The sequence below is a fragment of the Trematomus bernacchii genome, unplaced genomic scaffold, assembly GCF_902827165.1.
Source record: "Trematomus bernacchii unplaced genomic scaffold, fTreBer1.1, whole genome shotgun sequence".
Classification (NCBI taxonomy): domain Eukaryota; kingdom Metazoa; phylum Chordata; class Actinopteri; order Perciformes; family Nototheniidae; genus Trematomus; species Trematomus bernacchii.
This window is the reverse complement of record NW_022987727.1, coordinates 7,920,675-7,936,512: the sequence shown is the minus strand read 5'-3', so window position 1 is coordinate 7,936,512 and position 15,838 is coordinate 7,920,675. Positions and strand designations below refer to the sequence as shown.

The 15,838-nt window shown below is 39.6% G+C and overlaps 1 protein-coding gene across 1 annotated transcript in view; it reads left to right on the top strand.

Annotated features, from left to right (window-relative positions):
- Positions 1-5,796, top strand: part of LOC117494300 (prestin-like) — a 13,004-nt gene extending 7,208 nt beyond the window's left edge. Inside the window, exons 13-18 of the mRNA XM_034145143.1 lie at positions 21-108; positions 1,979-2,068; positions 2,328-2,495; positions 3,427-3,481; positions 3,862-3,986; positions 5,679-5,796. Coding sequence (XP_034001034.1) covers positions 21-108; positions 1,979-2,068; positions 2,328-2,495; positions 3,427-3,481; positions 3,862-3,986; positions 5,679-5,708 — 556 coding nt within the window. The 3' untranslated portion in view covers positions 5,709-5,796. The remainder of the gene's footprint in view (positions 1-20; positions 109-1,978; positions 2,069-2,327; positions 2,496-3,426; positions 3,482-3,861; positions 3,987-5,678) is intronic.
- The last annotated feature ends 10,042 nt before the right edge of the window (positions 5,797-15,838 follow it).

The following is a 15,838-nucleotide window of genomic DNA, read 5'->3' as shown; positions in this document are numbered from 1 at the left end:
CCCTGTTCTTCTCATTCCAGTCTTCTCTCCAAAAAAAAAAAATCCACTCTTGTGTTGGGTGGTATTCCTGGTACAGACTGTTACAGAGACGTGGGACTGTACGCTGAGGTAAACTCAATCTGTCACACCAACTCTCACAGGCAGAGTTCCCAAAAACCTGTTGAAGAAACCTTTTGATTAAAGTTTGATGTTGCTCACAATAAGTAGAGCAAAGTAAAGCCTGAAGGTAATTAGGAAGTCAAATGAGAGACGAAAACAACGCTTTGAATGCAGACTCAGAATTTGCATAATTTTTCTTTCTGTCTTTCTTCTGCCTTCCCTGTGTTAAGGTTTAGGATGAACATGGTGAGTTTCTGTCCTTCTCCACCAGCCTCAATACATAGTCATTTTCCTTATAGTCAGTTTTCTAAAGCTATGGACTTCCAATCTTGCCACAAAAGGGTTCATTATGTCAGTTATAGAGAAAATGGATGACATAAGCCATACAGACGTTAAGGGACTTTTAAAGGAATACAATCATTAAAAGAGCTGACCAAGTTCACAGCGTTGTCAGCTAGGTATGTATGGAAAGCCACATCATGGATACCATATGCCCCCATGTCAGAAATCAGAAAATGTGCTCTCTTGGATTATTTTATGGTGGATAAAAAAAGTGCACTGTAAGGTGTCCCAACGTCCAGGAAAAGGAGATAAAGTGCCCCTGGGTGTCTTTTCAATGGAGAAAATGTGAAGCATTCCCATATAGCAGCTGGTTTCCTTTTTCTTCTTTGGGCCCCTAATCCTAGAACACGCACATTTTACTTATATGTTCCTGTTTTGCAACCATACATTTCTTCCATGATAATAAATAAGTATTGATTGAATAGGACAATAGGGGGCAGACACTTGACACTGGAGAAAATGAATGCAGCAAAGGGTTCAAAACACCTCAGTCAGTCTTATTAAACAACAACATCATGGCACTGTGTGAATGTAATGTTGTTACAGCTCATAATTGCGCAGCAGGCCATAATACACCTTCAGTATGCCGAAGCCTGTCTCCTCCTGACCCTGAACTGATAGAAAGACGACTCACACTGACCTGATGACCTGAGCCGATCGCAGGCTGTGGAGTAGCATATCTAAACTGCCATCAGTGTGAAACACAGTCAATAATCATTTCTCCAGGTCCCGTCTTTTATCTGCACACGTTACACACTCATTATTAAACTAGAGCACAACGTCTGCAATGCAAATGCACTTTCACACAGCAAGCATCTGATGTGTAGTAACGTGCAGGCGTGTAGATCATTGTCACTCTGATTAAATGCAATGTTTTCACATAATGGAAAGGCATTCATAAATATAAACCAGTTTGAGAAGTATATATGTTGCAAGCTATCAAAACACGGTGTCTTCCACCAAATAACACAACCAATTATTTTGTGATGGCCAGTTTTTCATAAGTGAAGCACTCTGTCGCGCAGCCAAAACACACTCAAATACATCCCTGGCTGAGAAACGCCATCTGTCCCACATCAAAACCCTGAACTGTCACCAAAGGCAATCTGTTTGGGCTCAGAGCAGAGAATCCCTGTCAACATCGCTCTGTTCCCTCCACCTGATCTCCCCTCTGTCAAATACCCATCATACATCAGTGATGGTGCATGCAGCGGATATCTGTGAAGAAGTTCTCATTCGGTTCTCTTTCTTTTTTGTTGTCTTTGATGCTATAGCCACAGCTTTTTTACACTTCAGATCTTTGTGTCCCTGAAGTAGACATTTCTCCAAGTGGTATATTGTATGTTTCAAAGACGGTTTCAAATGCATTTATTCCTTACTCGATTTGTGCCATTTGCGTAGCAAATACATACTTTTTAAATGCAACATATTTAGCTAATTCTGATCCAGGGTGTCACTATTGAGCCAAGTTGTAAAACGCAGGTTCTGAACAATGATAAGTCCTGCGTGTGTCTCTGTTGTTCTTGATGTTTTTCAGGCAAAGCAAGTCCCTGGAGTGACCATACTCTCCCATTCCAGTCCTATTTATTTTGCCAACTCTGAACTGGTCTTCACACAGATCAGACAGGTGCCAACACACACACACACACACACACACACACACACACACACACACACACGCACACACACACACACACTCACCACACACACACACACACACACACACACACACACACACACACACACACACACACACACACACACACATACACACACACACACACACACACACACACACACACACACACACACACACACACACACACACACACACCACACACACACACACACAGAGAGTTAATTGGACTTTTCCTCCCCACATCCAGACAGTGAGTCGTGGTCAGAAGGAGAACCCAGCTGGAGTCCAGACCTCTACCTCCCCCTCCTCCTCCTCCCCCTCCTCAGCCGAGACGACGGCACACACTCATTGCTTGGTTCTAGATCTCAGCTCTGTCACCTTCATGGACTCTGTGGCCAAAACAGGACTCTGCAAGGTGAGGGAATTATAAAAGTCATCTTCAGTTTTTTTTAGCTAAACACCCCAAAACATCTCGTAAATGATTGATTTGCATTCTTGATTATTGTGGTTGGCACTAATTAGTATGTTGATTTTGCACCTAAATGCCCACAGATTGCCTGTCAATCAAACGGTGGGACATTTGACCTGATATTACCTTTGAGTTACTGCAGCTCATGCTCTTTCTTTGTCTGAGAATCAAACAATCGCTCATGCAACAAATTATATTTCTTACAAAACACCTACTTCATACTTTTGAATCCCTTTCTACTTTTTCAATATAAGATGATGAAGTTATCCATGATAAACATACATGTACTAGTTAGTATCTCACAACATTTTGAACTGATTGTATAATGTCTTACCAATGTGATAGTTTGACACTTTGTTTGCTGGAAATACTACATGTGCAAACAAAACAAAAAATAAAGCACACTAGTTGTTTCAAGTTATTTTTAGCTTGACTAAATGTAGCACTTCAGTCATTTCTGTTAAGTTGGAAACATCACTGTGATGGTTTGCTCTTAAGCTGCCAATTCTCAATCTTTAGTGGTCATTTGCCGTAATGGTTGGCTGTCCTCACACTGGCTCCTCTCTGCGGATCAAAGACTCTGACAAGAAATTATTATTTAAGGCTCAACTAGATGACCTGTAATTGCCAGTTGGATAATAAGAATATGAGACACACCCTCTAATGGTCTCAAACTTCTCCCAGTTGTTGATGAGTAACTAATTTCACTGATATGCCTTTGTTAATTAAACTTTTCTTTGACCTCATTGATAACTAAGAAGAAAATTCATTCATCAGTGTGTGTGTGTGTGTGTGTGTGTGTGTGTGTGTGTGTGTGTGTGTGTGTGTGTGTGTGTGTGTGTGTGTGTGTGTGTGTGTGTGTGTGTGTGTGTACCAGGTTGTAGAAGACTTGGGACTCCAGGGTATCAGTGTGTGTCTGGCAGCGTGCCCAGGTGAGCTTTGTGTTTCATGCTCATTTAACTCCTATAGAGCTACGTGTCTTTACCCCCACACACACACACACACACACACACACACACACACACACACACACACACACACACACACACACACACACACACACACACACACACACACACACACACACACACACTCTTTGTCTAAAGTTGGGCTGCCGTGCTTTCTCAGGTCAGTTTCCCACAACCCCTCCCTTACTGTAGCTCTGCTTGACACATAGCTTTCTTTTTCATGTATAATCCGTAACAGTTTGTGTGCTTCAAATCATCACATAAACACATCCAACCACAAAACCAAGCAATATTTTTGTCACATTTACCTGCATTGTGGAATTGTTCCCTGTGTCTGTCAACAGAAACAGTGTTATCTAAGCTCCAGACTCAGGGTTGTATACGGGACAGCCTGCTCAGCTCCTGTGTCTTCCCATCGGTCCATCATGCTGTCCAGCGCTGCCTCAGCACCCTGCCCAAGCCTCTGGAGGTACGCACCTGTAGACAAAAAAAAAGAACAATTTCAACAGTGTTTTAAAATGATGTATCTATTCTTTGCCCTTTTTCTTATTTAGCAATTAAGATATTTTCTTATATAATTTGAGCCCTAAGATATTTTTTGTTGAATTGGACCATGAGTTTTCCAGTATTCCTGGAGGCACATTAGAAGGGAACTCCACTCAGCAGTCTGTTTACAGGTGTCAAGAAATACTGCTGCATGTGTGAAAAAAACATGGGATAAAGCCTCTAGTGGCCCTCTAATGAGCGGCCCAAAATGTCAGTGCCATTAAGCGATGTGACTTTAATGGCGCGTTTCCACTACAGCGCGGAGCACGGTTTAAGAGGGCTGTGACGTCAGCGGCCCGTTTTTGGTTGCGTTTCCACTTGGCCTAGTACCGGCCGGCGGGTCCTAATTCACAGTTTTTCTGGCCTCATAAAATCGTGGGTCTAGGGCCAGAGACAACGAGGCTGAGTCGGGCTGAGTATGCTAAACTAGAGAGAGAATCGCTGGCAAGGGGGCTACAACTACAACAAGATGGACATATTTGACCGTGATTTAATTGTAATACACGTTTCAAAATGATGCCGAAGTAACAACATACTGATACCGGTTAGTAAAAACCATGAATTAATGCTTTGACAAGTCTGCAGACAGACGGCAGGCGAAAAACCTTTTAAAATGCGTGTTTTCTAAATGGAGATCGGCTAAGCTAACGCAGTATATGCTCCGACCGTCCACACTCACAACAACGGCCTATACAGACATAAATAAAGCAGCGACTGTATTCGCCATGACACAGGCAGTCTGTAGTCTTAGTTTTGTTAGCTGTTGCTAGCTGTCGTCGATAGCCGTCGGTAGCTGCTAGCCGCCAGCTGTCGTGGCTAGCTGCCGTTAGCCGTTCTCGACGGCCGGTAGTCGCTGTCGTCGTCGTCGTCCCCGGAGCCTCTGCTAGGCGGCGTGCCCCCACCAGGGAAGGTGCTGCAGCGTGCAGTGGCAAGCACCTCAGGGGGAAATCGCGGGGCGGCCAGGAGGAACCGGCCAGCATCTTCGGCCAAAGCGCGGGGCTCAACACTAGCCGAGTTAGCTAGCGCAGCCTGGACATGCAGCCGCATGTCCCGAAGAACCAGCTCCACGAGGCAGAAGTCAGGCCCCTCCATACCTAGCAGGTCGTGCAACGTCTCCTCGCAGCAGGAAGGCTTGCTGCCCTCCAGCGCCGAGACGAAGCGGGAATGGTGAGCGACGTCCTCCACCATTCCGTGGGGCGCACCGAGCCTCAGTCCGAGCGCACGTGGCAGACACGGACGTCTCCAAAAATCTCCGGCATTTCGAGAAAAACAGTAAGTTCTTTGCCGTGTTCGATTCAGTCCCGGAACCTTCGCGAGACTTATGTCAGGGTCACCAATGTAGTGCCGAGAGAAGGGAGTCCGAAGCGGTGCATCGAAGGTGCAGATCTCACTTTATTGAGCAGCAGAAATCGACATGCTGTCGGGTCGCAGCCCGAGAAGGCAAGAGAAAGTGAAAGGGAGGACACACAGTAGGTACACAGTAGGTACCGTCAACATATGCGTCCGTGCGGAAACAATACCCCCAACCTGTAGTTCCATGATTGGATTATGTAACCCAGTGTATTAATCAGTGATCACTACACATGTTTGTTTATTTGTTTTGATCTCTTCTCAGGAACTTACTTCAGATGCAACTGAATGTTGAATCTACATGACTGCGGCCTTTAATTGTGAATGACAGACAGTTAAGTCATCTCACTGAGAGAACACTGTGGTAATAGTTTGGGCTTTAACCTGTTAAGCCCTGAGCCTGTTTTTCAGGTTTCAGGCTCGAAAATGACATGCCCAAAACAAATGACTACAACTTCACTTCTAAAAGGGTTATATGAATAATTTCTTTTATCAAAGCAAGGTTACATCTGTGAGTTGGATGTACAAGTGTCAGAATCAATATAGATTTTTCTCAGTCAGAGTAAATTCAGATGGAACATAGTAAAAAAAGGTAAATTCTTACCTCCGCCTAAAGAAAAAAACATTACTTATAGTGAAAACCACCCTTGAATGATGGGATGGTAGACTAAAAGCTATAACATATAATAAGTACCCTGTATCAATATTGAGGCAAAACAAGTTACATTTGACCTTTTTAGAGAGGTTTAGCAAAAAAAAGTTCCAGGCGGAATAAGCTTTCGGCACATTTGGGTACATCTGGTTCCATCAGTGCCATTTGACCTTTTTCAGGTACCAGACTATAAAAATGATGTATTACATTGAATTATCACCATAGGTATTCATTTCATCCAAAGAAAAATAAAATAATAAAAAAAAATTATTAATTTTTTTAATTTTTAATTTAATTTGTGAAAAAAAAAAAGACCCGCCGACGGGGCTTTGGGGCTTAACAGGCAGAAACACCAAATATCTCCTTTCATAATATGTATTTTGTACACTTCTCACACATTTCCAAACAATAAATGTAATTGTTTCATGATGTTCCCCCTCACTGAGCTCTTTATTATTATGGTGCGGCAGGAATCAGTCTTTAAACTGGAATCAATGTAGCATTTTGCACTTACAGTTCCCTCATCTTTAGGCAAATGTGTGATTTGTGGTGTTAAAAAGAAGTGATCTTACTAGACCTCTGAAGCCCACTCCTCATGTCTGGTGGAGGTTAGCACCGTGAGGCGACGTTAGCCACTACGAGCATAACACAACAGAATCCCAGACCAAAATGGCAGCAGTTTAAGAGGCATACTCACCAGGTATCTTTAAGAAGAATGAAAGAAGACTCTCTGGTTCTGCTGCCTCAATTTTGATCCTATTTGAACCCTGTCCTACAATGATGTAGGAGTGCAAGATCAGTGGAGTACTCCGTTTACACCTCATTGAATATATAGTGCACAGCAGACAATATATTAATGTTTGTTTATTTGTTTTGATCTCTTCTCAGGAACTTACTTCAGATGCAACTGAATGTTGAATCTACATGACTGCGGCCTTTAATTGTGAATGACAGACAGTTAAGTCATCTCACTGAGAGAACGCTGTGGTAATAGTTTGGGCTTTAATTGTGAATGACAGACAGTTAAGTCATCTCACTGAGAGAACACTGTGGTAATAGTTTGGGCTTTAACCTGTTAAGCCCTGAGCCTGTTTTTCAGGTTTCAGGCTAGAAAATGACATGCCCAAAACAAATGACTACAACTTCACTTCTAAAAGGGTTATATGAATAATTTCTTTTATCAAAGCAAGGTTACATCTGTGAGTTGGATGTACAAGTGTCAGAATCAATATAGATTTTTCTCAGTCAGAGTAAATTCAGATGGAACATAGTAAAAAAAGGTAAATTCTTACCTCCGCCTAAAGAAAAAACATTACTTATAGTGAAAACCACCCTTGAATGATGGGATGGTAGACTAAAAGCTATAACATATAATAAGTACCCTGTATCAATATTGAGGCAAAACAAGTTAAATTTGACCTTTTTAGAGAGGTTTAGCAAAAAAAAGTTCCAGGCGGAATAAGCTTTCGGCACATTTGGGTACATCTGGTTCCATCAGTGCCATTTGACCTTTTTCAGGTACCAGACTATAAAAATTATGTATTACATTGAATTATCACCATAGGTATTCATTTCATCCAAAGAAAAATAAAATAATAAAAAAAAATTATTAATTTTTTTAATTTTTAATTTAATTTGTGAAAAAAAAAAAGACCCGCCGACGGGGGCTTTGGGGCTTAACAGGCAGAAACACCAAATATCTCCTTTCATAATATGTATTTTGTACACTTCTCACACATTTCCAAACAATAAATGTAATTGTTTCATGATGTTCCCCCTCACTGAGCTCTTTATTATTATGGTGCGGCAGGAATCAGTCTTTAAACTGGAATCAATGTAGCATTTTGCACTTACAGTTCCCTCATCTTTAGGCAAATGTGTGATTTGTGGTGTTAAAAAGAAGTGATCTTACTAGACCTCTGAAGCCCACTCCTCATGTCTGGTGGAGGTTAGCACCGTGAGGCGACGTTAGCCACTACGAGCATAACACAACAGAATCCCAGACCAAAATGGCAGCAGTTTAAGAGGCATACTCACCAGGTATCTTTAAGAAGAATGAAAGAAGACTCTCTGGTTCTGCTGCCTCAATTTTGATCCTATTTGAACCCTGTCCTACAATGATGTAGGAGTGCAAGATCAGTGGAGTACTCCGTTTACACCTCATTGAATATATAGTGCACAGCAGACAATATATTAATGTTTGTTTATTTGTTTTGATCTCTTCTCAGGAACTTACTTCAGATGCAACTGAATGTTGAATCTACATGACTGCGGCCTTTAATTGTGAATGACAGACAGTTAAGTCATCTCACTGAGAGAACACTGTGGTAATAGTTTGGGCTTTAACCTGTTAAGCCCCGAGCCTGTTTTTCAGGTTTCAGGCTAGAAAATGACATGCCCAAAACAAATGACTACAACTTCACTTCTAAAAGGGTTATATGAATAATTTCTTTTATCAAAGCAAGGTTACATCTGTGAGTTGGATGTACAAGTGTCAGAATCAATATAGATTTTTCTCAGTCAGAGTAAATTCAGATGGAACATAGTAAAAAAAGGTAAATTCTTACCTCCGCCTAAAGAAAAAACATTACTTATAGTGAAAACCACCCTTGAATGATGGGATGGTAGACTAAAAGCTATAACATATAATAAGTACCCTGTATCAAGATTGAGGCAAAACAAGTTAAATTTGACCTTTTTAGAGAGGTTTAGCAAAAAAAAGTTCCAGGCAGAATAAGCTTTCGGCACATTTGGGTACATCTGGTTCCATCAGTGCCATTTGACCTTTTTCAGGTACCAGACTATAAAAATTATGTATTACATTGAATTATCACCATAGGTATTCATTTCATCCAAAGAAAAAAAAAATTAATAAAAAAAAATTATTAATTTCTTTAATTTTTAATTTAATTTGTGAAAAAAAAAAAGACCCGTCGACGGGGGCTTTGGGGCTTAACAGGTTAATTGTGAATGACAGACAGTTAAGTCATCTCACTGAGAGAACACTGTGGTGATAGTTTGGGCTTTAAGGTGGCAGAAACACCAAATATCTCCTTTCATAATATGTATTTTGTACACTTCTCACACATTTCCAAACAATAAATGTAATTGTTTCATGATGTTCCCCCTCACTGAGCTCTTTATTATTATGGTGCGGCAGGAATCAGTCTTTAAACTGGAATCAATGTAGCATTTTGCACTTACAGTTCCCTCATCTTTAGGCAAATGTGTGATTTGTGGTGTTAAAAAGAAGTGATCTTACTAGACCTCTGAAGCCCACTCCTCATGTCTGGTGGAGGTTAGCACCGTGAGGCGACGTTAGCCACTACGAGCATAACACAACAGAATCCCAGACCAAAATGGCAGCAGTTTAAGAGGCATACTCACCAGGTATCTTTAAGAAGAATGAAAGAAGACTCTCTGGTTCTGCTGCCTCAATTTTGATCCTATTTGAACCCTGTCCTACAATGATGTAGGAGTGCAAGATCAGTGGAGTACTCCGTTTACACCTCATTGAATATATAGTGCACAGCAGACAATATATTAATGTTTGTTTATTTGTTTTGATCTCTTCTCAGGAACTTACTTCAGATGCAACTGAATGTTGAATCTACATGACTGCGGCCTTTAATTGTGAATGACAGACAGTTAAGTCATCTCACTGAGAGAACACTGTGGTAATAGTTTGGGCTTTAATTGTGAATGACAGACAGTTAAGTCATCTCACTGAGAGAACACTGTGGTAATAGTTTGGGCTTTAACCTGTTAAGCCCTGAGCCTGTTTTTCAGGTTTCAGGCTAGAAAATGACATGCCCAAAACAAATGACTACAACTTCACTTCTAAAAGGGTTATATGAATAATTTCTTTTATCAAAGCAAGGTTACATCTGTGAGTTGGATGTACAAGTGTCAGAATCAATATAGATTTTTCTCAGTCAGAGTAAATTCAGATGGAACATAGTAAAAAAAGGTAAATTCTTACCTCCGCCTAAAGAAAAAACATTACTTATAGTGAAAACCACCCTTGAATGATGGGATGGTAGACTAAAAGCTATAACATATAATAAGTACCCTGTATCAATATTGAGGCAAAACAAGTTAAATTTGACCTTTTTAGAGAGGTTTAGCAAAAAAAAGTTCCAGGCGGAATAAGCTTTCGGCACATTTGGGTACATCTGGTTCCATCAGTGCCATTTGACCTTTTTCAGGTACCAGACTATAAAAATGATGTATTACATTGAATTATCACCATAGGTATTCATTTCATCCAAAGAAAAAAAAAATTAATAAAAAAAAATTATTAATTTTTTTAATTTTTAATTTAATTTGTGAAAAAAAAAAAGACCCGTCGACGGGGGCTTTGGGGCTTAACAGGTTAATTGTGAATGACAGACAGTTAAGTCATCTCACTGAGAGAACACTGTGGTGATAGTTTGGGCTTTAAGGTGGCAGAAACACCAAATATCTCCTTTCATAATATGTATTTTGTACACTTCTCACACATTTCCAAACAATAAATGTAATTGTTTCATGATGTTCCCCCTCACTGAGCTCTTTATTATTATGGTGCGGCAGGAATCAGTCTTTAAACTGGAATCAATGTAGCATTTTGCACTTACAGTTCCCTCATCTTTAGGCAAATGTGTTTTAATACGTTTTTAGTTACATTCCTTTAATAAGGTGAATGCACAAGCTACTTCAAACTCTATTCCTCCTTTAGCTTATTGGTGGTGAGGTTAAAGTCATGCAACTGTGGTTTGGTTTGCTTTTTTCTTCTGGTGACTGCATTTGATTCAAATTATTTTATTTAATAATAAATAATGTGTTTATTTGTAAAGATAATCTTGCTGAACAAAACATGTAGGTATCATATTTGTTTGCTGTGCCAATGTTATTTTTGGTTTCAACCCACATACCTACTTTTTGGGCATGCTTTATAATGCACCACTTAGCTTAAAATCCCCTCAGAAAGGACGCAACCACATTTCCTGGTGTAGGAGGTCAATTTTATATAAAGTAATGTATTCATGCCATCACAAAATGTTGTTTATGCAACCAAGGTTACTTGTACTGCGCACAGCAGAACCTGAAGTTCCCCCCCTCCCCATGGCTACCGGATGCAACGTTTAAATAGTCATTAAATAAATTGCTAATATAAGCTTCCAAAGAAGAGAAACTTAGTAAGAATGTGTTTGATTTAGGAGGAGAGTGCCTTATTCATTTGGCTAAAACTTTAGTTACACAAATAAAAGAAAGAAAAAGTTGACAATGTAACAAATTAATCCGCCACTACAGTAGGCCTACTGCTGTAAATATACAATACTGTGTTGTGTGATAACGTAGTATAAAGATGTAATAATTTGGATGTTGAATCCCCGCAGCAGCTAACAACAGTTACAAAACAAAACACACACACACAAAAAAGTATACTGAACTTCCACATACCGAGGATGGGAGTCAACTTTACTTTCATAATCGCGTCTTAATCTCTGTCTAACCTGTTCTGTGGTTTGGATTAAGTCATAATTAAATTATCTGGAAATTAAAAATAGACCAGTATGACTGGCATTATGACTCATAATGGTTTATTTTTAATTTCCAGGTGCAGATTGTGTGAATTAAAGAAGTTATGCAGTTATAACCAAGTGGTAGGACACAACAATGATAGAACACGTATGGTGGATAGGGCACTGTTTCATGCACATTGTAAAGAGTGATTAATGAGGACTGAAACCTTTCATTTTGGGGGGGAAACCATTAATTTAGTTAAATTGTCATATATTTTCCCTTGCTTTTCTATTTTTTACGTGTTTCAATGCCTTATATGTTTTTGCTCCTTTCCTTAGTTCCTGGCTCTATCATAATTGTGCAACTGCAGATATACTAAACAAACAAAATATATAGTTAAATGAATGCCAAATAAAAAACGAAGCATAACTGAATAAAGAAGAAACATTTCAAAACTACAGTAAGTGGGTATGCAATAAAAAAAATCAATAATGAGTCACTATTGATTCCGCTCTCTTATTGATAAGATAAGAGTATTACATTAATAAATATAAAAGCTTGTTATCTGGTGCCAGTCTTATGCGTCATTAAGGAAATTAACATGGCTCAAGGTTTATAAAAGTGAATTGCTTAAAACATGTTGTGTTTTAAAAGTGTCCATCTCAATGTAGCCTATATATATATGAATATGTTCAAACGTACTTCATTATTTGAATTAAAAATCAATGTTGAGCAAGCACAACACAGTAACCCACAGATCGCCTCTGGGTGCGGTCAGGAGTGATCTCTGCTGCACCTTTAAACTCACCCAACTGTGACAGCAATGTTTGAGTCATCAAAAACAATATGTCAAGTTACTCTTTATTGATGAGCCAACATTTTTCCGGTATGAAAACATTTCTGTTTCCATTGTTGCATTCCTCCGACAATTCACCACATCATCTCCAGTGTTTTCAGAGCGTTAAAATTAATCCCGATGTTGTGTATGGTTACACACTTTTAAGTCAAAACAAAACATCCCAATAAAAACATACTAGGCCTATATGTTCATTTATCATCAGACAAATAAATACCAAAGTCACTTTAACCACGAACGAATTGTAGTATTCCAGTAGTTAGACAAAGGATAACGTGATTCTAAGCAAACGAGGGGTCCGCTGTGCCGCATTAAAACACCTAGCAGAGGATGGTTTCGATCCATCGACCTCTGGGTTATGGGCCCAGCACGCTTCCGCTGCGCCACTCTGCTGTCTGGAGTGACGCCATGACTTCATTAACCACATTTCCTGGTGTAGGAGGTCAATTTTATATAAAGTAATGTATTCATGCCATCACAAAATGTTGTTTATGCAACCAAGGTTACTTGTACTGCGCACAGCAGAACCTGAAGTTCCCCCCCTCCCCATGGCTACCGGATGCAACGTTTAAATAGTCATTAAATAAATTGCTAATATAAGCTTCCAAAGAAGAGAAACTTAAGAATGTGTTTGATTTCGGAGGAGAGTGCCTTATTCATTTGGCTAAAACTTTAGTTACACAAATAAAAGAAAGAAAAAGTTGACAATGTAACAAATTAATCCGCCACTACAGTACTGCTGTAAATATACAATACTGTGTTGTGTGATAACGTAGTATAAAGATGTAATAACTTGGATGTTGAATCCCCGCAGCAGCTAACAACAGTTACAAAACAAAACACACACACACAAAAACGTATACTGAACTTCCACATACCGAGGATGGGAGTCAACTTTACTTTCATAATCGCGTTTTAATCTCTGTCTAACCTGTTCTGTGGTTTGGATTAAGTCATAATTAAATGATCTGGAAATAAAAAATAGACCAGTATGACTGGCATTATGACTCATAATGCCAGTCATACTGGTTTATTTTTAATTTCCAGATGGAGATCGTGTGAATGAAAGAAGTTATGCAGTTATAACCAAGTGGTAGGACACAACAATGATAGAACATGTATGGTGGATAGGGCACTGTTTCATGCACATTGTAAAGAGTGATTAATGAGGACTGAAACCTTTCATTTTGGGGGGGAAACCATTAATTTAGTTAAATTGTCATATATTTTCCCTTGCTTTTCTATTTTTTACGTGTTTCAATGCCTTATATGTTTTTGCTCCTTTCCTTAGTTCCTGGCTCTATCATAATTGTGCAACTGCAGATATACTAAACAAACAAAATATATAGTTAAATGAATGCCAAATAAAAAACGAAGCATAACTGAATAAAGAAGAAACATTTCAAAACTACAGTAAGTGGGTATGCAATAAAAAAATCAATAATGAGTCACTATTGATTCCGCTCTCTTATTGATAAGATAAGAGTATTACATTAATAAATATAAAAGCTTGTTATCTGGTGCCAGTTTTATGCGTCATTAAGGAAATTAACATGGCTCAAGGTTTATAAAAGTGAATTGCTTAAAACATGTTGTGTTTTAAAAGTGTCCATCTCAATGTAGCCTATATATATATATGAATATGTTCAAATGTACTTCATTATTTGAATTAAAAATCAATGTTGAGCAAGCACAACACAGTAACCCACAGATCGCCTCTGGGTGCGGTCAGGAGTGATCTCTGCTGCACCTTTAAACTCACCCAACTGTGACAGCAATGTTTGAGTCATCAAAAACAATATGTCAAGTTACTCTTTATTGTTGAGCCAACATTTTTCCGGTATGAAAACATTTCTGTTTCCATTGTTGCATTCCTCCGACAATTCACCACATCATCTCCAGTGTTTTCAGAGCGTTAAAATTAATCCCGATGTTGTGTATGGTTACACACTTTTAAGTCAAAACAAAACATGCCGATAAAAACATACTAGGCCTATATGTTCATTTATCATCAGACAAATAAATACCAAAGTCACTTTAACCACGAACGAATTGTAGTATTCCAGTAGTTAGACAAATGATAACGTGATTCTAAGCAAACGAGGGGTCCGCTGTGCCGCATTAAAACACCTAGCAGAGGATGGTTTCGATCCATCGACCTCTGGGTTATGGGCCCAGCACGCTTCCGCTGCGCCACTCTGCTGTCTGGGGTGACGCCATGACTTCATTGAGAAAACATCATCTGTTTGAATGCCTGATATATTATGCATTTCTTCATTCATTGTTCTAACAATGCACGTCCAAACCTTCTTATTATACATCCATGGTCTAAAAACCCATGTTATATTGAGTAACATCAAATGTACAGATGTCCCCTAAACGCATCTCAAGCACGTCGTACGCAGCCCCCGTCAGCCTACAGAGAGCATGGTGCGCCCATGTATGGGACGGACACAGGTTATGAGAAGATTTAAATAATTCGTTTTTAATGTTAGCTTTTCAAGTGTTGGAACTGCAAGGGGGATTGCCAGTATTGCCAGTGAAAGAGAGGCTGTTGAGAGAAGTTGAGGAAGTCAAGCAACATTTTGACTCAGCAATGTACATGTGTAGCCTATAGGGAGAAGTAGCCTACTAATAGATCGTCTACTTTAGTAAAAGTCGAATATTTTGTTACAAGTGAAAGTGCTGCAGTCAAAATACTCCTCAGTTATAAGTACAACAGTATAATATAATATAATCATAAGCAGGGTTCGAGTTATAAACTGAGCTCTATGGGGGTCTTTGAAACTAACGCGTGCGCACGCTTGCACGCGCACACACACTCAAACTCAAACACACACACACACACACACACACACACACACACACCAATAATAAACATATGGACAGGGGTTACTATTTAAAAAAATGTGCAAATGTATTTGGGAACCTATCCATGTGAACATATTTTGGGGGTGGACCTCAAATCCTCTAGGGGGGTCCGGGGGCATGCCCCCCCTGGTAAAATTTCTTTTTAATTTTGGAGTTAAATGCATCAATCTGGTGCATTTTGAGGGGAAAATAAAGAGACTAGATCTATGGAAACACCCATATGAAACAGATGCCACATCATGTAGACAGACAGTCACCCTGTGTGAGGCAAACCCACATTTGCGCAGCGTTGCGTTCACAATAGCCTACATTAAAAAAAAAAATCGCTAGGCCATCGGGAAACCTCCCGGCCCTCCCGATGGCCAGTCCGGGCCTGCCAGCAGCCCTCTACTTGCTACAAACTTAAATATGAAAACATAGCCGTGGGAACATGTTTCAAATGGGGGGTGCTGTGGGGATGACACCAGGGCCGGTTCTGACCAATTTGCTGCCCTAGGCAAGATTTTTGCTGGTTCAATTATATCTTATTTTATCAGTT